This window comes from Cimex lectularius, unplaced genomic scaffold, assembly GCF_000648675.2.
Source record: "Cimex lectularius strain Harlan isolate CLEC.00 unplaced genomic scaffold, Clec_2.1 scaffold14, whole genome shotgun sequence".
Lineage (NCBI taxonomy): Eukaryota > Metazoa > Arthropoda > Insecta > Hemiptera > Cimicidae > Cimex > Cimex lectularius.
The window spans coordinates 995,940-1,018,547 of NW_019392637.1; the positions used below are offsets into that span (position 1 = coordinate 995,940).

The following is a 22,608-nucleotide window of genomic DNA, read 5'->3' on the forward strand; positions in this document are numbered from 1 at the left end:
ACCGATTGATCTTGCGAATTGGACAAACTCTAAAGATCGATCGATATTAATAAAATTCAACTTGCTAACATTGGCTCCCCCATTCTCAAAGCGTCTAACCCCACCAAGCTACCAATATGAACAAATCATATGATATTGATCTTCAATTTGATTAAAATTTCACCTACTGATTGATCTTGCGAAATAAAGGACAAACTGAAAAGATCGATCGATGTTAATAAAATTCAACTTGCTAACATTGGCTCCCCCACTCTCAAAGCGTCTAACTCAACCAAGCTACCAATTTCCACAAACCATATGGTATTGATCCTCAATTTGATAAAAATTTCATCTACCGATTGATCTTGCGAAATAATGGACAAACTGAAAAAATTGATCGATATTAATAAAATTCAACTTGCTAACATTGGCTCCCCCATTCTCAAAGCGTCTAACTCAACCAAGCTACCAATCTCCACAAATCATATGATATTGATACTCAATTTGATAAAAATTTCATCTACCGATTGATCTTGCGAAATAATGGACAAACTGAAAAGATTGATCGATATTAATAAAATTCAACTTGCTAACATTGGCTCCCCCACTCTCAAAGCGTCTAACTCAACCAAGCTACCAATCTCCACAAACCATATGATATTGATCCTAAATTTGATTAATATTTCATCTACCGATTGACCTTGCGAATTAATGGACAAACTCAAAAGATCGAACGATATTAATAAAATTCAACATTCCAACCAAACATTCCATTGCTCTCAGTAAAAAATAGAATTTGTTAATAATAAAAGTTAATTATTAACATATTTTATGAAGAAATCAAGTGAAAACAATGTAATAATTTATTCTGTTGAATCAAAAGCTTGTTTCTTACCCCCTCTTAAGTCTCAGAAATTTCCCTCGATAAGTTTTATCACTTAAAAATTATCTTTCTGACGGATTTAAAAGTTTTGTTTATTCACTTTATAAATATATTAAAACTGGCTCAATTGAGAAATTTGCCTTCGAGCTTCAAAGAAATTCGCGTTAAATATCCTCGGGTTGGGGATTTTTAAGACTTGGCCAAATGTTTTCCCTTTTTCTGAAGATCAAGAGATGTTCATTTTCCTTCTTTTTCTTCTTTTCACATGTTTTTCATTCAGTTTTGAAGTACCCCGCCCCTTGACAAGTTCTCTTAGACAGTTTTCTCAAAGCCGCCCGTTCAAATTAACTTCCGAGGCTTTATTTTTGACCTCTCTCATCTCTTTCAATATTTTTAGACGAAGCGCACATCACCCGGTGAGTAACGAGTTATTAAGAAGGACGGTAAGACTAATTTTATATTTTACACGCCAAGAGGAGGCGTGAAAACGGAGACTCGGGGGGGGGGGGGTTGAAGTTTTTAATTTCTAACTCAGAATTATGAGCCCTGAGAAACGCAGTCAGTATCGGTTACGGCATGGTGATGAATTCCGAGATTAACTCGTTAACGCCCTTATCTTTTCCACCCGGGATGATCCTTCCTTCCCGGTTGGCCTCTCGCCATTAAAAGGGAGAGGAGGATTTACGTCATCTCGGATTTTTATATACCCCCCGGGACGTTGAAAGTTGTCCGGCCTCATATTGGAAAAGTTCAGCGACGAGTACGTGACCCCTCGTCAGAGAAAAATCCTTAAACCGTTTTCATCTAATCATTGCGGGTGGACCCGGATCGCTAATCAAGCCCAGGTTTAACGCCTCCTACGTGACTGACTCAAGAAAGAGCCTCGATACATATCGAAAACTGAAAACTGCAAAGACATCGAGATGAAAAACGGGCTGGAAAGATCCTACAAAGAAATATCAGGATGCCCAAGAATAAGACGCAAAGACATCACACGACAAGAATACTTTGTAACTGATGCTCAGGGTACGTGAAAGTGCGATAAAATAGGCATGAAACTCTAGTCGTTATAGCTCCTCCTGATAAAGTATCAGGATGACCAAACCAAAGAAGTATCAACGAGAGATAAGCTCCTATTTTAAACGAAACATTCAATTTCAATAATACAAAAAAATTCGTTAACTGTATAACCTCCTACACTTCAGGACAAAAGAAGATGCCTCTCATGAGCACTTGTTGCTAGTTCTGATGACAAACCTTCGGGCTTTGGGCTACTATCAAGAAAATAATACATGTTGAGAAAAGGTAGATTCCTGGGATTTGAGCTCCTTTCGGAAAGTATCAGGATGACCAAAGCAATGAATTAATACAATAACGTAAGCTCCTACGTCTGATAATGCCTCTGATCGAAAGAAGATATCGATCGTGAGCTCCTGTTGCCAGGACACACCCAAGGGGTTTGATCTCCTAAACAAACTCTTCCTCGGATGTAAGCTCTATTCGAAAATATCAGGATGGCAAGATTCAATAGCACAGAAAGAGAACATAAAGCTCTTACATTCTTAATTAAATTCAACTATGAGCCCATGTGTTTGAAGAACCAGCATATATTAAGGTTAGTTTATAGGTTATGTTATTAAGGGTAGATTCCTAGGATTTGAGGTCCTTTGGGAAAGCATCAGGATGACCAAACCGAAGAAGTATCATCGAGAGATAAGCTCCTATTTTAAACGAAACACACAATTTCAATAACACAAAAAAAATCGTTAACTGTATAACCTCCTACACTTCCGGACAAAAGAAGATTCCTCTCATAAGCACTTGTTGCTAGTTCTGATGACAAACCTTCGGGCTTTGGGCTCCTATCAAGAAAATAATACATGTTGAGAAAAGGTAGATTGCTGGGATTTGAGCTCCTTTCGGAAAGTATCAGGATGACCAAAGCAAAGAATTAATACAATAGCGTAAGCTCGAAAGAAGATGTCCATCGTGAGCTCCTGTTGCCAGGATTAATGACACACCCACGGGGTTTGATCTCCTTAACAAACTCTTCCTGGGATGTAAGCTCTATTCGAAAATATCAGGATGGCAAGATTCAATAGCACAGAAAGAGAACATAAAGCTCTTACATTCTTAATTAAATTCAACTATGAGAATTTATTTTATGTGTTTGAAGAACCAGCATATATCTTCGCATTAAGCTCCTATTCGGAAAAGTTCACGACGACAGAAGAAAAATGATAGAATCAACAAACCATGGTGCTTACGCCACGAGGGGTTGTTTGTAATAATGGGAAAGTTGATATCAGTTAAGTGGACCAAAGAAATTAGAAAGAAAGACAAGTATTAGTTTATGTCATTTCGGAACGTCCTGATATTTTCTGCTTCTGTCATCCTGATATCAAATATATAGAAGCTTATAGTCAACAGCCTGTTTCTGTTACATTAAGAATTATAGGAGGTTACGTAATCCTGTGATGATCCTTCCTCCCTTTGGTCCTCCTGATACTTGGCCGAATAAGAGCAATCCCCAGAGATTGTCCGGAATCTTAGAACTTGAATCACAGGAGTTTGGAATCCTGCTTTCTTAGGAGTATTTGAGCTTTGTTTTCTTTCAACCTCATCATATCATCCTGATGTTTTTTGGGAGAAGCTCAAATCCAAGAAATCCAACATTTTCAGCATGTAGCTTTCATTAATCCTGTCAAACTTTCCATAAGAGTTCAAATTATGGAGGAATTAGGAGCATTAGGAGCTTACATTACCTCCGGCTGATACTGTCTTGAATTGGTCATCTTGTTAGTTTTTTCAAGAGATGCTCAAATCTTAAGAAATGATTTATTCATCTAGATCACCAGTTAACAGGAACTCATAGTCAAGTTGTCATCCTGATATTTTTTGATAGGGCCTTAATTCCAAAGAATTTAACCTTTTCTCAGCATCTTGCTTACGTTATCCTGTTACTTTTTTAATATGAGCTAGGGGTCGATGGTAATACTGTCAAAAGTAGTTCATAGTTGTCATCCTATTTCTTTCAGGAGAAAGAATTCAGTATTGTCAACCTGATACTTCTATAGGAGCTCAAACCCCATAAGATTCTTGAACGTCTTGAATTAATTGATTAATTTTATTTGTACTTTTCCTCCCATTATCCTTGTCATGAAAAAACAAGAAGGTTACTCAAGCTCAATTATTGGCTGTTTTTTTACGATTAATATACGGCCTCAGATTCATGGAAATTTGAGAGAGGCTCTTTATTATGGCTCCCCAACTTCGTCTAGAATTTCCGTTTTTTTAAATGTATTTTTTATATTTTTAACCCCCTGGCTCTCCTGCAATTGTTTTCCTTGTAATCAGGGCGTATTAATCCGGCCAATTTTACCCTATAGATTTTTTTCGGGCCCTTTTACTTTTTTGTTTTGATGTTCCTGGGGAGCAGTGATTGAACCCTCGCCAAGCGGGGGTGGGGACTTCGTGTTTATTTCAAGCACACATGTGATCGGCAGAGAAAAGAAAACAAAAAGTATTTTTAACCCTATTTTTTAACAAAAATTTTTGCCCAATATTCCCACCAAAAAGTTAAAAAGAACCCAAGAGAAAGTTGTAAAAAAAATTATATCTTCATCCTTGCAAACAATGACATCTGGGGCTGTTAAAACAAAGCCGTGGCACGTGTTGTGAATTAAATCAACACCAGGGACACACGTACATTAATTTCATTGTAATTGAAACATTAGAAGTGGTTGCCCCTGATTACACGGACCCCTTGACCCATTGAAACCCTCAAAGGATTCTCCCTAGCTTTTCATTACAATAAGCCCTGGAAAGGGGGGGGGTTGTATTATTTTGATATTTTATCAAAAGCCACCCATTTAACCGTACGAAGATCTTTTCAAAGACATATACACAGAATAATTTTGGTTTGGCACATAAACAACATTATCGCTCTATATATTTTTCAAGAAGAGCTCAAAACCCAATGCATTATCCTAGCAATATAAGCGATAGGAGCTCGCATGATTGTTGACTTTCTAATAGAGGGACTGGATGGAAGGAGCTCATATTGGTCAAACTCTTTCAGATTACAGATAACCTCATGGAATTTGTTGACCTCTTGAAAAATCTACTCGACTGCTAGCTCCTGTTATCCCATGGCTAAATTTGACCCCTTAAGGTAATGAATCACGATATCAAGATGTTCTTTGTTGATTCACGATTCAAGCTCCTTTCCAAAATGACTAAGGGTGGTGGAACAGGAGCAATAGTGTTTCTTTTCCAAGTCTTCAGTTGATGGCGATCAACTATTCGTCCTGACCTTCCCGAATGAGGTTTTTTCCTTCCAAAAGACCTGAAAGGCCCAATTAGGACCGTTCCACCCTTTGGCAAGAGAATCGATCCGTCCCCGGGAAATGTCAGATGATTGAAGTTTAGGGTAGGGCATCACTTAGAAAGAGATGTAACGACCACCGGCGGACAATTTATTACCTTTGTTTTCTGCCAGTTTTGTCGAATGAGGTTGGAGGAAAAAAAGAATATCAGGATGGGAAAAAGTAGATGGGGTGAGAAATAACGAGGTTTTTCCCCTGTTTTCAACCTGCCCGATGGACGTCAAACGGATTAATTAACTTTTCCCGGTCGATACGGGAAACGAGGCCGTTCTTTTTTTTAACTTCCCCCTCGACGTCCACAATGAAGAAATGAAGAGGAAAAGCCCATTAGCATATCTGCCCTAGTTCTCCTACGATAAAACGTACGCCTTTTCCCCTATCTCGTCCTGGGTCGGATGCGCACCGTTTCGCTTGAGCTGGCAGCCGTTGAATCGTGGACGGTCATTTGACGGACGGGCCACCGTCTCCCATCTGTCTCTATCGCCAATCGATATCACGCCTCGCTTCACACATACGCTCCAATTTTACGTGAACACGTTCCCGAAAGCGAAAGAAACTCAACCGTGTGAATGACGGGATGAATTAACGAATGAACCGCTGTTCTATTAAGCCTGGGAATGAGTAACTGGCCGTGGATGAGTGAGCAAATGGCAGAATGACTTCAGGAACGAATGAGTGCATGAAAAAGAAATTGATAAGCCCAAATAAAATATGAGTGAGCTAACAACAGAATGATTTCACGAACGAATGAGTGAATGATCGATAGAACGAACTAACGAATGAACAAATGACTTACTACTGTTTGAAAGGTGTGTGAGTGACTAACTGATCATGGCTAATGAATGTTAAAACGGGTGAAAGAATGTCTTGACGAATGAACAAACTAGTGAGTGAATGATAGGATCAATTACTACACAAGTGAGTGATCGGCAGAAGGATCTAACGAATGAACTAATTGGTTGTGACTAATCTACCTAATGAATGTAATAATGAGTGAATACCCACCCAGATTATGGAATCAACTAATTTTTGTGTGATTGACCGGCCCAATAAATACACGAGTGAAAGAACGACAGAGTAGGACTACGCGAGAACGAAATAGAGAGGGAGCGGACCAATGAATGTTTGAAGGAATGAACGAATTAGTGAGAGATTCAGCGGACCAATGAATGTTTGAGGGAATGAACGACAGAATGACTCAACGAATAAACGAATTAGTGAGTGATTTAGCGAGCCAATAGAATGTTTGAGGGTATGGAATAAAAATGAATTAGAATTTGATTGAATGAGTGAATGTGATAATTATGATTTAATATTTAATGAAAGTATTAGAGTTTGATTCATCGGCCCAATGAATGTAGTTTTGAGTAAACGACAGAGTGACTTAACGAATGAATTAATTAGTGTGTGATTGACAGACGAAAAATGTAACTGAGTGAACGACAGAAGGACTTGAATAATGAATTTATTCGAGTGTGATTCATCTACCTAATGAACGCTAAAATGAGTGAATGTGATAATTATTTAATGAAAGTATTAGAGTTTGATTCACCGGCCCAATGAATGTAGTTTTGAGTAAACGACAGAGTGACTTAACGAATGAATTAATTAGTGTGTGATTGACAGACGAAAAGAATGTAATTGAGTGAACGACAGAAGGACATGAATAATGAATGAATTCGAGTGTGATTAATCTACCTAATGAATGCTAAAATGAGTGAATGTGATAATTATTTAATGAAAGTATTAAAGTTTGATTCACCGGCTAAATGAATGTAGTTTTGACTAAACGACAGAGTGACTTAACGAAAGAACTAATTAGTGCATGATTACAAGTGTGTCTAACTATTAGAATATATTTATCGAAGGTAATGACATTATTATCCTGCGGTATTTTCTCGTGAATAAGCTCTCTGAAAAGATGGGATTACAAATTAATTTCTCCCTTAATTAATAACGGATGGCGATTTGAGTTGTTGGAGGGGGATCCGCGTAAACTCTCTATAAGTTCACCGAGGTCTTCAGCCTTTTGAGCTTCGGCCAAGAGAAGCTTCCCATCTCGCGGAGATGGGCGCCCTTTAATTAAAACTTGGTCCAAGATGAAAGTTGTGTTGTTCCGGGAGGAAAATTGTACACTTCTAATATTGGTGTTAAGTGGTGAAAGGTTGAAAAAAGGACAATTGTTGAAAATATTTGCACGTTTATATAAGAAGAAAAGGTCTGGGGGTTGAAAAGCAGTTCATGGGTAGGGTTTTTGAGGGGGGGCGCCCGAAATAGAGTCCCAGATGTAAATAAATGAACTCCCCATCGATCAACCTACACGGCGGAGGGGTTGCGGCGACGGGGAAAACAGGGTAAAAGGGTTTTTTATATAAGGGTTAACTTTTGCCTCTAGGGGAAGGTATTTTAACGAGACGTTACGGGATTCTTTCTCGCGACAAAGCGGGTGATTACGAACCCCGCGCGGATTCTGGTTCATGAAGTCAAGGGCGAAAAAGGTCATGGCATTGATCCCAACGTTTAACCCTTTCGGGGTTAAAGCCCACCTCCTTCTACACGGCCGAGGTGAAAAACGGGAAATCCTATTTCACTAGGCGAAAGGCTTTTCCAGTTTTCCTTGGGAAAAGTTCTCCCCCCCCTCCAGGACTTTCTTCCCGGTTGAAGAAACAGAGTACAAAGCCGAAAAGTTCCCCACTGTTTAAATTTTCTTTGATTGTTGAGGCACAAGGTTTTATATTCTCATTCAGAATTGATAATAAAAAGCTTCTGTTTGACAATGTAATACAGTTAAGTCAAAGGTATAAAGACAAAATATACTAGAGGTCGAAGCTCCTTGAAAAAAATATCAGGATAACTTTCTGATCATGTTGCAGAAATAAGAAAAATTACAAAACATTACCTCTTGTACAACAGTTGAGTAGCAGGATAACAGAGTATCAGGACGAAAAAACTTTATAGACCAAGAAAGTACAGAAAGTTAAATAAAAAATAATGTCGATACAGTAAGTATAAAGATGTAAAAGTTACATACATCAGAGAATAACGTTCGAGAAATAAATGAAAAAATCAAGCTCTTTTTGAACAATTAGTAACAGAATTAAAGAAGCACATCTAAAATCGAGACAAAAATATGTAGAAGAATACACCCAAAGGTAAATTAAATCAGAAAAAACACTAAGGAGATTCTGCTATACAGCCAAGATTACAAAAATAAATTTAAAAGAAATAAACCTCGAGCACAAAATAAACGACAGAAAAATCACGAGCTTAATTACTTATTTCTTTAAAGCTTAAAAAATCTCTTTTTTTACCAATTATAACGATACAACCTTTAGACTTCTTGTTAAGCTGGATTATGAAGGAAGAAAGGACGCTTTTTTAATTGGACGTCAGACTTGAGCCGTTATAAAATGAAAGGGATTGCAATGATAAAAGTGAAACAAAAAGCTTACGTTGTTAAAAGAAAATTTTGTTTATTTAGGTAAATGGCGTAGTTTTTGAATCGTTTATTCAGTCTCGTTCACAAAGGGCGATACCGAACCGGTAAAAAACAGCAAAACTACGGCTGATCGGGATAGAAACAAAAAGAAATATTAGCAGACATGATAATCACAATGTACAATCTTTAAACTCTTTTAGAATTATATTCCTGTAAGGAAACGTATCATAATGGAAAATAATCATCAATTCATATCAAGGTGTACGTTAAACTCCTTTAAAATGAACAAAATGTTCGATGTGAGGTCGGTCCTGAAGCATTTTTTCCTATAAGGGCTCATACACGACAACCAATCTCGATAAGGAGTACAAACGCCATGATTTTCTATTGTTAAAAGTTCCTGTTGAAAAAGTATTAGCGTTTGTTGGTTTAAAGCTACTTTAGGATAGTCAAAATTAAAATTTAATGTATCAGAATTATAAGCACTTGTTACAGCATCAGGATGGAAAGAAAGCGACAAGGATGTGAAAGGTAAAGCTCCTTTTTAAATTTTAGAATGGTTATTAAGCTCCTGTTTGAAAATGTATCAGGATGGCAAAAAGCTCTTGCATTTATTTATAGAAATTTTTGCATCCTGCTCTTTCGATCTAGGGCTCACAACCTACAAATCATTTTGATAAGCTTAATTATCTTACACGACGAATTTGAAGTGCCATTTTAAGCTTTGATGTAATTGAAGATTGAATTAGATCAAGAGTTTCTATTGAAAGAATGTATCAGGATGAAAAATATTCACATATTAGGGTGTAGCTCCTTTTGAAATATGCGAATATTTTTCATTCTGATAATTTTTTTAACAGGAGCTCTTCAGTTGCGTTAAAGATCTTGTCAAAAGCTCCCCTAAAATTTCAGATTTTGTAACGATTAAGGAGACAAATACATAAAAGATTTGCACTCCGCCAAGTCATTAGAGCCGTGCTGCTTTTTTCGAAGACTTATTGACGTCCGCTTAAGGTATAATTAAGACACAGTGACTTCGATAAAAAATACAGACTTGTGTGCATCTGTATAAAGGAAGCGATGAGAACATGTCCGACAATTGGTATGAAAAAGATACAGGGATTAATCCCCCTATACCATATGATAATAAGGGCAGCACAGAAAATTATTATTAGTATTATTAAAGGGAAACCTCCAACAGGAATGCAACTAAAATAGAGAGATAGCAACAACATAACGGAAGACCGTAAGATACTCATGGCTCCAAAAGACGACATGAACAGGATATTTGAATCTTATCAAACCAAATAAATTTAGGTACCAAAAAAAGGATGGGAACGAGAGGAAAACACCTCCTTTAAGAGCGGCACATTGATACATAGATGGATCTAGAACACGAAAAGGTACAGGGGTAAGAATGTTCGGTTCTGGAACCGAAAACTCAGAACCCATGGAAAAACACACCCGTATCTTCAAAGCTGAGGTCTGCGCAATCGAGAGATGTACTCAATTCAACTTGACTAAAGGGTAAAAAAACAAGAACATAGCTATCATGTCAGGTAGGCAAGAAACCATCAAAGCGCTAAGCTCAAATATGGTGCTGAATTGTAAAACATATTAGGTATGCAGAACAAATAGGAACCCACACTATCAATGAATACCTCAGACAAAAGGATAAAAAGAAAATAAGATTCAACGGAACTCACTCATTGGACGCACACAATCCAAGAAACTCCTCAAAAATGTCGAAAGGAAAGAAGTAATAGAATGTATCAAAGGAAGCAAAAAAAAAAAAAAACTGCGAAACCTAACAGGATTCTTAACAGGAGATTGCAAACTAAACGGACATTTAAAAAAGGTTGGTATATCCCAAGATGGCACGTGCAGATGCTGCAAAGAAGCAGAGGAGACACCAACACACCTATTAACAAACTGTGTGTTACACTTGCTATTAAAAAAAGGCTCGAGACGCCAGACCAGAAGTTTGATCGAACAGGAGATCGACAGAACCACAAAACCATAGAACTTTTAGGCACCAATGGCTAACAACCAAGCTCCAACAAAGGAATGTCAGTCGTAGTTACCGCTCTACCAGGAGTGCTTACGAACAACTCTCCATTAAGTGTCCCACGGGACTTGGAGACGTCTTCATCCCCAAAAGTCCACGCGCACAAACCACCTACCATATATGTGAAGAACATTAAAAACTTTGCAATGATGTGCAGTGCATTATCGCATTGCGGAAAGACAAATTCACCGCAAAAGCGCGGATCACCGATCTCATCATCAACGCCAAAACAGTTGAAAGTTGGAGAGGCATAATTAAGTACCTGAGCCAACGTAACGCAGATTATCACACGTTCGAGTTAGATGACGAAAGAGCCTGCAGGGTGGTAATCGGGAATCTGCTAGCTGCTTATTGTAGGAAATGTATCACGATGTAAAAAAACAAACCAGAGAAGTGGGTTGTCGAATATGAGCTCCTGTAGGCAAAGTATCAGGATAGAAAAATCATGACCAGGAAGGTGGAGTGGCGAACATGAGGTCCTGTAGGATAAGTGGCACGATAAAAAACAAACCAGAGAAGTGGGTTGTTGAACATGAGCTCCTGTGGGAAAAGTATCAGGATATGTAAGCTTGAGCTCCTTTGAATTTTCAAAATTGATACTCGGGCTTTTGTATGACAAAGAATCAGGATGAAAATATCACGATACGAGAAGTGGGTTGTGGATTATGAGCTCCTGTTGTAAAACGTATAACGACGGGAAAAAAACCAAGACCAGGGAGATGGGTTGTCGAACATGAGCTCCTGTGGGTAAAGTATCAGGATGTGCAAGCTTGAGCTTCTTTAGAATTGTCAATAATGGTTCAACCATGACGAGGAAGGTAGAGTGTTGAATATGAGGCCCTGTAGGATAAGTGTCAAGAAACAAAAAAAAACGAGAAAAGTGGGTTGTCGAACATGAGCTCCTGTAGGAACACTATCAAGATGTGCAAGGTTGATCTCCTTTAAAATTGTCAAGATTGTTACTCTTGCTTTTGTAGGAAAAAGAATCAGGATGAAAAAATCACGATATGAGAAGTGGGGTGTTGATTATGAGCTCCTGTTGTAAAACGAATAAGGATGGGAAAAAACCAAGACCAGGGAGGTGGGTTGTCGAACATGAGCTCCTGTAGGATAAATGTCACGATATAAAAAACAAACCAGAGAAGTGGTTTGTCGAACATGAGCTCCTGTGGGTATTATGCAACAAGTATCAGGATGTGCAAGCTTGAGCTCCTTTAAAATTGTCAAGATTGATATTCATGCTATTGTAGGAAAAGTATCAGGACGAAAAATCACAATCAGAGCAGTGAGTTCTTGATTATGAGCTCCTGTTAGGGAAACTGACAGGATGAAAAACTCACGACAAGGGAGGTGGATTGTCGAACATGATCTCCTGTAGGAAAAGTATCAGAATGTGTAAGCTTGAATTCCTTAAGAATTGTCAAAATTGGTTCTAGTTCTCTTGTAGGAAAACGTATCAGGATGAAAAAATCACGACCAGGGTATACAAGATTTATGCTCTTTTAGGATGATCACGATGGGTTAAAAGCCCTTGTTGGAAAATATACTAGGATAGAAAATAATCATATATCGGGCTTTTGGAGATCTGTTCCTCAAAATGTGAATTCCTAGGAAATAGTACCAGGTCTGAGAAAAAGAGACATCGTTTGCTCTTTTATAATGATCTATATTGATAGAATGGAAGCAATAATTGAAGTGAGTAGTTCGTCCCTCGGCCTGATTTGACCGAGTTCTTCAAGTGTGCAAGACCGAGGAGGGGGAAGTTTAAAATCTCCGCGGTAATTAGTCTAATTGGCCCAGTGTAAAAAACATCTGTCTGTTTGCTCGATCCACATTCGGCTAAGGCCTTGGTTAAATAAATTAGGCGCCGAGGTGTCAACAAGCTAATCCCGTTCCGTTAATCCTCGTGACAGATGTGCTCATTTTAAGGAGAAGAAGGGAGTTGTTGGTGCATAGGACTTACCGGACATTAGCGAGCGTATGCCTCCTCGATTTGAGGTATCTGTTGTGGTATTTGTGTAGCTGTCCCAGACTCCCCTGTTCGGCCTGCATCTTCTTCTTCTCCTTTGACGTCGTCCTTCCCTCCTCCCCGCCCTCCTCCTCTTCCTGTATGTCGTCCAAACCGAGGCCGGGCCTTAGGCCGACGAGCGGAACCTGACCCGGGACCCGCCGCCTCTCGGACTTGTCGCTGGGCGGAGGCGGCTGGCCAGCCCCCGTCGGCTCAGCCTTCGAGCCGCCCCCACCGGACCACCTGCAGCACCTTCCCCCCAAGTCTCCACAGCCCGGTTATTCGAGGCCCGCCCACCCTTCCTTCAGACGGACACACGCACACACACTCACACTAGTCACTCCGGTTGTTTCAGAGACGGGATCTTCCGGCTGATCAACCCATCACGACCTGGGGACAAAGAAGACTTTTAGAGCCGAAAGCCGAAACAATTTGCATTCCGGTTCGGACCCCTTTCCCACCACCGCACCCAAACAACCTTTAAACTACAACCATATTCTCACACAGCTACGAATTATTAACGTATAAACAAAGAAAATAAAAGAAAATGTTTTTAAAAATGTTATTAAAACCACTGTCTGCGATGATAATAATAGTGAATTTACTTCCCAAACCGGTCGTGACACAAGCTCCTTTCTTTTACGGAGAACAAGGTTTCTATTATAACACTACTTCAAGGTCAACCTGTTTTTTTTTTGTTTTTTGTTTTTTTCAAAAAAATATCAGAAGTGAAATCACAGGAATTGATCGTCAAATCAAGCCCCTACCCGAAAATTGACACAAAATCAAACTCTTTACCAAATCTATCAGGATTAGGAGTAGATAGTAGAACGGTTCACATAAAAACTCCTGTCAGAAAAAAACAACATTGCATAATATCATTATTTTTAAATAAGGATTAGAACATGTTAACTAGTAGCATTCTTAAAAATCTTCTCTCCGACTCCTTTTAAGAAAGTAACAGGATTAACAACGTCCAAGCTCCTATTAGATTTTTTGCTATGGGTGCTCCTTGGCTATCGGGACGAAACTCCTGTTCGAATATGATCCTAAGGTAGAGTTCCTTTTGGGAAAGAATCAATATTTGCTGTTTTTGTCAAATGGCCGAACCTCCTATTGGAGCATTTAAACATCAAGATATCAAAAGTTTTTTCCTGCCAGAGTATCGCCTCGATGTTAAACTCCTTCTCCAAAAGTTCCAGCAATTTCGACTCTAGAAAGGCCAAGCTCATTATCAGAAAATATCAGAATTAGCTACGTATTTTAAAGTCGAGATGTCAAAGCTCCTGCCCGAAAATTGACACAAAATCAAACTCTTCACCAAATCTCTATCAGGATTAGGAGTACACAGTAGAACGTTTCACATAAAAGCTCATGTCAGAAAGGGATAACATTGAATAATCTCATTATTTTCAAATAAGGTTTAGAATATGTTAACTATCAAGATTCTTAAAAATTTCTCCTTTTCAGACCATTTTAAGCCTGACATTTTAAGATGGTGCGTTACTAGAGCTTTCTGGCAAATCGCAAGCGTGGCACATTGGTACCTCTCGTTTGCAAAGCACTGGAGATGGATGAGAGAAGAAAACCAAAACAGCCATGCTTTGCCCTGTTGATAACAGGATTTTTAGGTCCAGACCAGCAGGATTAGCAACGTCCCAGCTCCTTGACTATCGGGCTGTCGAAACCACTGTTCGAATACGTTCCTAAGGTAGAGTTACTTTTGGGAAAGTATTATATTAGCTAATCCTGATTTATATACAACCTTTAATTATGAACGTTTTATATTATATTCATATTATTATTTTAAAAATAAAACGNTATTTTATAATAAACCTTTTTATAGCCTTTAATTTACATAACCGTCTACTATATTAGCTGGTGTTGTCAAATTGTCGAACCTCCTATTTGACTTTTTCTTGTACAATTAGACATCAAGATATCGAAAGTTTTTGTCTACCGAGTAACACCTCGAAGTTAAGCCCCTTCTTCAAAAGCTTCAGCAAATTTTTGTCAGTATTTAAAACTTAAACTAAAAACTCTCCAAAATAATCTAAAGGCCAAGCTCATTATCTGAAAATATCAGGATTAACTATGTTTTTTTTAATCGAAAATGTCGAAGTTCCTGCCCGAAAATGGCAAAAGAATCGAACACTTTCGAAAAAACTATCAGGATTCGCCATCATGTAAAAGCCCCTGCTCAAACCCTTCTCCAGGCCGTTTCTTTTTTAAAGTTATTAGGATTAACTAAAAAAACTACCAGGATATCATAAGTTTCTGCATAAACTGTTCGTCATGTCAAACTCCTCCAAAATGATCAGGATTAGCGATTCTATATCAATTTGTCGAAGTTCCTGATAGATTTTTACTTTGGGTGTAACCTCCTTGAAAATCAAGATGTCCGAGCTCCTGATCAAAAAAACGAGTCTCCTTTTTAAAAAGCATCTGGATTGTCGACTTTTTTTTAAATCAACAATTTGAAGCTTTTGTATGAATAAAAAGAGCTCTTTACTGGAATTATCAGAATTAACAAGCTTCTGCCAAAACGGTCTCCTTGTCAAGTTTCTTTCTCCAAAAGTATTAAAATTATACATATCCTTAACGACCAGGATGTAAAAGCTAATAACAGAAATTGTTCTCAAGTCAAACTCCTTTTTCAAACCTATCAGGATTGGCTACATTTCTATTACGCTGTCTTGAAGCTCCTGTAAGAATTTTGCTTTGTGTGGAAGCACCTCGAATATCAAGATTTCCAACCTTCTTTAACTAAATTATCTAAAAAGAATACTTTTAAGAAAGTATCAGGATTAGTGTGAAGCTCGTAGAATATCAGGATGCTAAAGCTCCTGTTCGAATATGTTCCATGAAGGAGCTTCTTTTCAGAAAATATCAGGCTTAGCGGCTTACGTACCAATATGTTGAACCTGTCGAAAATACGGATGTAAAAGCTCCAGTTCGCAAATGTTCTAATGGTCAAGCTACTGTAAGACTAGCTTCTTAACAGGATGTTAAAGGGTCTGTTTAAAATTGGACGTTTCGCCGTGTCAAAGTCCCTGTCCCATTTTGAAAAATATCAGGATCTTTGTCTACCAGTATGTCGAACCTCCTGCCCGAATATGACCTCAAGGACAATAGTATCAGGATTAGCTCCTTTTTGATCAACACGTCAAGCTCCTCGAACGAGGGCATTTCTTATGAGAATCAGAGCTCCTTTCCCGTGTCCCAGGATGGAATTTTACATAGGAGGTCGAACCTCCTTATCCGTAAAAAGGACCTGACGAACTGGATGGATTATTTAATTACAAACGAAGGACGAGTTTTGTTTGCAAATTGAGAAATGAGCCTAATTCATGGTAGTAGCATTATTAAGGGGAAATCTCTTTCATAAACCCTAATAGATTGTAATAGAACTTAATAGAATAAAAGGCTATTTACGTTAATTAATTTCAACCTTTTGTTTCAAGATGCATAATTGACATTTGGGTGAGGGGGAATTTCTAGAGGACCTTTTTGTGATGGGGCTTTGCTAAGGTTCAGTTCAGGATTTCAGACACGTTTAGGGCCCGCTCTGCCTCGCTCGGTTCGATGTTTTCCCCTTTGGGGTTTGGAAGTTAGGAAATGAATATTTCATCCACGTGGGGGCCACCGAAGTTGAATCGCGACGATCTCCTTTGAGGAGGCTTCGAAATTGTGCCACCGCACGCACCAATTCCCCTCTTGAAAGCCTACTTGATCAATAACATCGCGTCCTCCTAGGGGTTTTTATCTTTTTCCCTATTTTTTCCCAATTATTCCACTTGTAAAAGATTGAAATCGAGATTTTAATAAATTGCCCGCGTGCGTGTGAATTGGTTTTATCAACCCGCCGGCTCCGTTCAACAGATAAACGCTTCCTGATGTCGCCGGGTTTTTTTTTTTTCGACCGAAAAAATAATGGGATGGATTTCGACCCACGTTCGAACTTTCTCGCGTGACCGCTTTTACCATCCGGATTCTCCGACAAATTGGCCCCCTCTTTGAGAGACCGCTGACCGATTTATTTTAATGACGTCATCAGTATGACTAGACTGACTATGAGCTACATTAATGCTTTAGGTTGGCACTTGTAAAAACTGAAATAAAACAATAGAAAAAAATACCATTTTATACAAAGAGAAACTGGTTTACTTTAATGACGTCATCAGTGAGAATTATTTGGCCGACAATCACACTAAAAAAGTGCATCAAGTTATGATCAACACTACATATTCTCTATGTAACTATATATCCATAACTACATTCTCACTATAAAATACAAGAATATCAAAACCAAACCGTTTCCAGGTTAAAAATGAACTAATTTATTTACTTTAGTGACGTCATCACTTCGTATAATTAGCTATACCTCTGTCTGTAGTTGCACTATCAAAAAACGTTTGATTATTTAAAACCATAAAACTTGTTTGTTTTATAATCAAAGAAAACCTTTATTATTTTTAAAATTTATTCGAATCATAGTAAGTAAATGGACAAACTGGTTTACTTTGATGACGTAATCGTTGAAGATTTGGCCAACAATTACACTAAAAAAGTAGATAGGGTCATGATCAAATCGCACCAATAAAATGTGAAAAAGTTTCAAAATAAAACTCTTTCTCGCCTTAAAAATACACATGAACTAATTATTTGCTTTAGTGACGTCCTTACTCCGTACAATTAGCTAGACATCTGTAGTATCACTAGCAAAAAACTTTGATTATTAGAATCATAAAACAATAAAGCATCAAAGTAAACCTTCTTTATTTTTAAAATGTATTATTTGGTTGTTTCACAGGAAATGTACGATTTTATAGTTTCAGAAATTCTGAGAGAAGGTAGTGGTTTTCTGTTGTTTACTTCCAATTGTTTACATATTAATCCTAAGGTTTTGTTTATAACGATGAGCTCCCCTAATCCATTACACACTTTTTAGTATACCTCCAAATATGGAAGTATAGAATTTTCTTGTAATATTCCTTTACGGGTTTAAACGCATTCGGCAGCTGATGCTACAAGAAACATCAGTAAGGCGTTTGGGGAAGAGAGTGTAAATGAACGTACCATTGGCCGTTGGTTTGCTAAGTTTTCCGATGAGAATTGGAAAACGAGCCCAGCGGAAGACCTCCAGCTTTAATTGACAAGATGTCCTTAATCTTCAGGTGTAAGAAAACCACTTTCAAACAGTCAGAGGACTCGCAGGACGACTAAATGCAATTGCACCGTGGCAAGACAATTAAGGAACATAGGAAAAGTCAAAAAGCTTGGTCTATGGGTGGTCCCTCATGAGCTCACTGAGCGACAGCAGTTAAAGCTCCTTGAGACATGCGTTTCGTTGCTCGCCAGACGAAAAACAGAGCCTTTTCTTGAAAGAATAATCAATTGCTATGAAAAATGGATTATATATGACAATCAGCATCAGTCACGGCAGTGGTTAAACATCTATGAAAACCAAATTTACACCCAAAAATATTGATGGTGACCGTATGGTGGTCCATGGCTGGAATTATTCACCACTCCTTTTTCCTAGAGATGAGACCATTACTTCTACATCGTACCGCAAGGAATTGACGAAATGCATGAAACAATTACTCAACAACTTTTTCGTTTCAAAACACACCGTGAACAAATTGAAAGAGCTTTGCTACTAAGTTCTTCAGCCTCCACCTTATACTCCAGACTTGTCTCCAACAGATTTTCACCTGTTTAGAAATTTAGACAACTTCGTCACAGGAATATTTTTTTAAAATGTTCAAGTTCAAAAAGCGTTTTCAGATTTTCTTTCATTTCAATGCTCAGAATTCTTCAGTTCCGGGATAAAAAGTTGGTCAAGCGATGGGTAAAACGTGTAGAAAATGAGGGTAAATACTTTGAATAAAATGATTTTGTTTTTATATAGTAATTTTACTAAAAAAATCTTTACCTTTGAAATGGACATTTCATGTGAAACAACCCAATACAATAAATCAAAAAAATTAAAATGAACTTTCTGACGAATGAATGAATTTACTTTCATGACGTCACGTAACACAGTTCGAATGGGTTGAGAACGAAATCCTTACAGTATCGTTTAATCACCAGGCTCGACCTGTGAACCTCTGGGCACCGAGCGCTGATTGATAAATATACAATTAATCACTGGATTGGTCCCATTATAATCAATAGATGGGTCGAACCGCCGGCACATTCAATTAAAACTCCATCTCCACAACTAATGAATACATCATTACGCCCAATCACGGATCAATCAAGTCTAAGACTATTTCAATTAATAAATCGTTTAGGGAAGAAAAACAAGATAATTTTTTCCTCTACTATTGGTCTTTCGTAGGCATACTGAAATATTTAGATTTTGAAAATCGGGCTCTTTTGATCTCCGAAATAGAAATTTTGAAAAAATCACTATGGGTGCTCAAATCAAAGCTCCTGCCCTCCCAAACCCTCAAGGTTTTTATTCAAGCTCTTAGTTTTATAGCGCCTTGATCTGTTGAAAATCGAGCTCTTCTGACCTCATTTTCCATTTTACATTTTCCGTCTCAGCTTCTGTATGAACATTGTCGATTGGTTTTCCCTAAAAGCTACTCTCAGTGTTGAGAATCTTTATATATTCATCTTTCGAAATTCGAGCCCTTCTGACCTCATTGCACCTGATATTTTACATTTTCCGTCTCAGCTTCTGTATGAACATTGTCGATTGGTTTCCCTAAAAGCTACCCGCAGTGCTGAGGGTCGTTATATATTCATCTTTCGAAAGTCGAGCTCTTCTGACCTCATTGTGTCCAGATACTTTAGCATTTTCTGTCCTCAGTTCCTGTATGAAATTATTCAAACGTTTTTCCCTCAAAGCTACTGTCAGTTTTGGAGTGTCTTTATATATTCATCTTTCGAAAATAGAGCCCTTCTGACCTCACTGCATTCTGATACTTTAACATTTTCTGTCTGAGCTCCTGTATAGAATTTGTCGAATGGGTTTTCCCTCAGAGCTACTGTCAGTTTTAAATGTGTTTATGTATTCATATTTCGGAAATCTAGCTCTTCTAACCTCATTACGTTCTAATACTTTAACATTTTCTGTCTCAGCTCCTGTAATGAAATTTGTCGATTGGTTTTTCCAGTTTTTTTTACCTGACCTTTTGTCCTCTCAAAACATAATAAGAATGGGTTTTTAACCTCCGGTAGTTTTTTATAACGTCCTGATATAACCACCATGATCCACAAAATATAACCACCTTGTTAGCATTTAAAAAAATCTGTAATTTTCTCATAGATAAGTCCACTTTTTGAAAATCGAGCTCTTTTGACCTCATTGCCTCCTGATACTTAGGCTCCTGTTATTATTATTTTTAAACGCCCTTTTTCTTTCCGATATCCTCATAAAATTCAGCTTTATTTCTTTTATCTGACCATGCTCAGCGATGACGTCACGGTCGCAAGATGTTTTCCCCTTAGCCCTGAGTCCGCGAATCGATCTATCTACCGGCCGATAAACCCACAACAAAAAAAACCGATAACGGCCAATTATGACACGGCTAATCGTGTTTGGACTGCTTTCGACAAAGGGGAGGTCGGTTTCATAAGAAGAGCACCGAGAAAAAACAACAACAGGGAGATAATTACAAATTTATTGTATAATATTTTTTTGCAGTTGATAAATGTGAGTTTTAATGTAACAATGTTATATTTTTTTGTCTACGGTTTTGGTCAAGGGGCTAGTTTGCGAACCCCAAAGAGGAACAAACAGGAGGTTGATTTATTAACGGGGTGAAAACGAACGAGTGAAGCATGTCAAAAGTTTCAAACGCGTTTTAGGTATATGGGAGGGTTTTCGAAATTGCACCGCCATACAAAAACGTCGGACCTGTTACGTACAACTTCATAGGAAATAAAATAAGGGGGGGGGGGAATTTATTTATGAGAAAAACCTGAAAAAACAACCCTTTTTATTCCATTATGAAGGATTAATCGTTGCGAAAGCCGGCCAATTGATGAAATGAAATAAAGGCAACTCCCCATTCTCTGCGCTTTCAGAATTTTTCCAAGAAAAGGAGAAAGAAAACTCTATTAATCACTCTTACAGTTAGTTTCTATGGATTTTTGTAAGTACTTTTGTATTTGTCTGTTATATGATGGAAGAAGTGTGACAGGGGAAGACTGACAGAAAGGAAATGAAAATGAAACGAGAAAAGGGCAAAATCTGAAGAAAAAAAAGAATGAAAATTGGCCAGGAGTGACGGATCCCGTGTCAAGAACACAGATAACAAGAAACAGACCACAATGGAACATCGGCAAATTGAAAAGTTCAAAGTACTTTTTTACTCGTATATTGTACAGATCAATGATCAATAAACACAGAAAGAAATGAAGAAAGAGAAAAAGGGGTTAAAGTGGATTTTCTAATGGTATCGGGTCAAGATCCCCTTTTCGCCTCTACCTACACATTTTCCCCCGATTTCCTCCGGCTTGCTATTTTAACTCAAACCTGGGCCCGGGGGATCGACGCGATAAGGGCACGTGAGTGGGGAAAATGGAAGCCCCTTGGTCCTGACAGACGTTCTCCTCGAGAGGGCCGGGGGGCTATATTTAGAAAGCGGCCCTTCCTGACTATTTCTGGAATTGAACCTGGAGACTTCTTTCATTCCGCCCGCTAACGTCGAAAATATTTTTTAAAAAAATTAAAAAAGCGACGGAGAATAAGGGGCAAATAATACATGTGATCACAGTCAAAAAGGAGACAAGCTCGTCATAAATCGTTAGGAAAAAAGTTTCCTTGTGTCTTTATACTTTTTCAAAGACCGACACATAGATATTACACGTTGGACATTGAAGATGACGAGGAGGACATCGTCGTCTTTGGACCGTGCCAGTGAAATCAAATGGTGACCAACTAAAGAATCTAGGAAGCACTAAAATTACGTCATCGGTAGTCAAGAATTGTTCGGGATTGCGTCAAGTCCTTGTCAGAAATTGAGAATAAGAAGAAAATCCTCGATTGGGTACTAGGTCATAAAGAGCAGATAGGCACTAGGTCGAAGGTAAGCTCGATGTGGATATCTTTCGGCCCTGAACCATTTATTGTCTTATCAGATAGCCAAAAACACAAATCCAACACATGTCTAGACTTGAATGATAGACAGACTTGGTAGCAGGACTACGATGGTAGGTCGCTGCAGACTCCGGAAGCATACATATAGACTCGAATCAAGGTAAACAAGCCTAGGAATTATTGTCAGGAAGAGGAACATTCAGAACACATCTTCTTTCGGTGCAAACACAGAATTTCCTACCAAAACGTAGATATCGGACATTGGATTAAGAATAAGTCCTCGGTCTACTGGTATATATCCAGAGCAGAAAAGTTATGTACACCTGGTAGCAGAACTGGAATGTTAAGTACACCTGAGACCACAACTGGCCTGAAAGCAGAACTAAAATGTTACGTGGGTCTAATAGCAAAACTAGAAAGTTACGTGGGTCTGATAACAGAACTAGAATGTTACGTGGGTCTGATAGCAGAACTAGAATGTTACGGAGGTATGATAGCAAAAAAAGAATGTAAGGTACACACAAAGCAGAACTGAAATTTACTTAGACCTGAGAGCAGAACAAGAATGATAGCGGACCTGATTCAGGACTAGAATGATAGCTGGACATGGTAGCACAACAAGAAAGGACTTGACACCTGAACTAGAAATGAGATGTGAACCTAGAAGCAGAACTAGGATGTAACGTGAACTTGATAACTGAATCAGAATATTCCGAGGACATGATTACTGAACTAGAACGTTACGTAGACCTGAGAGCACTACTTTTAATGCTAGGGCCTAAAAT

The 22,608-nt window shown here is 38.3% G+C and overlaps 1 protein-coding gene across 3 annotated transcripts in view; it reads right to left on the reverse strand.

The window, feature by feature from the left end:
• LOC106663047 (cAMP-specific 3',5'-cyclic phosphodiesterase) overlaps positions 1 to 22,608 on the reverse strand; it is a 137,663-nt gene that overhangs the window by 113,704 nt on the left and 1,351 nt on the right. For 2 of the 3 annotated variants that reach the window (XM_014387560.2, XM_014387561.2), the window contains exon 2: positions 12,721 to 13,155. The exons of the other annotated variant lie outside the window; for it this stretch is intronic. In XM_014387560.2, the coding sequence (XP_014243046.1) occupies positions 12,721 to 12,809 (89 nt within the window). In that variant the 5' untranslated portion in view covers positions 12,810 to 13,155. The remainder of the gene's footprint in view (positions 1 to 12,720; positions 13,156 to 22,608) is intronic. 3 annotated transcript variants of the gene reach the window in all.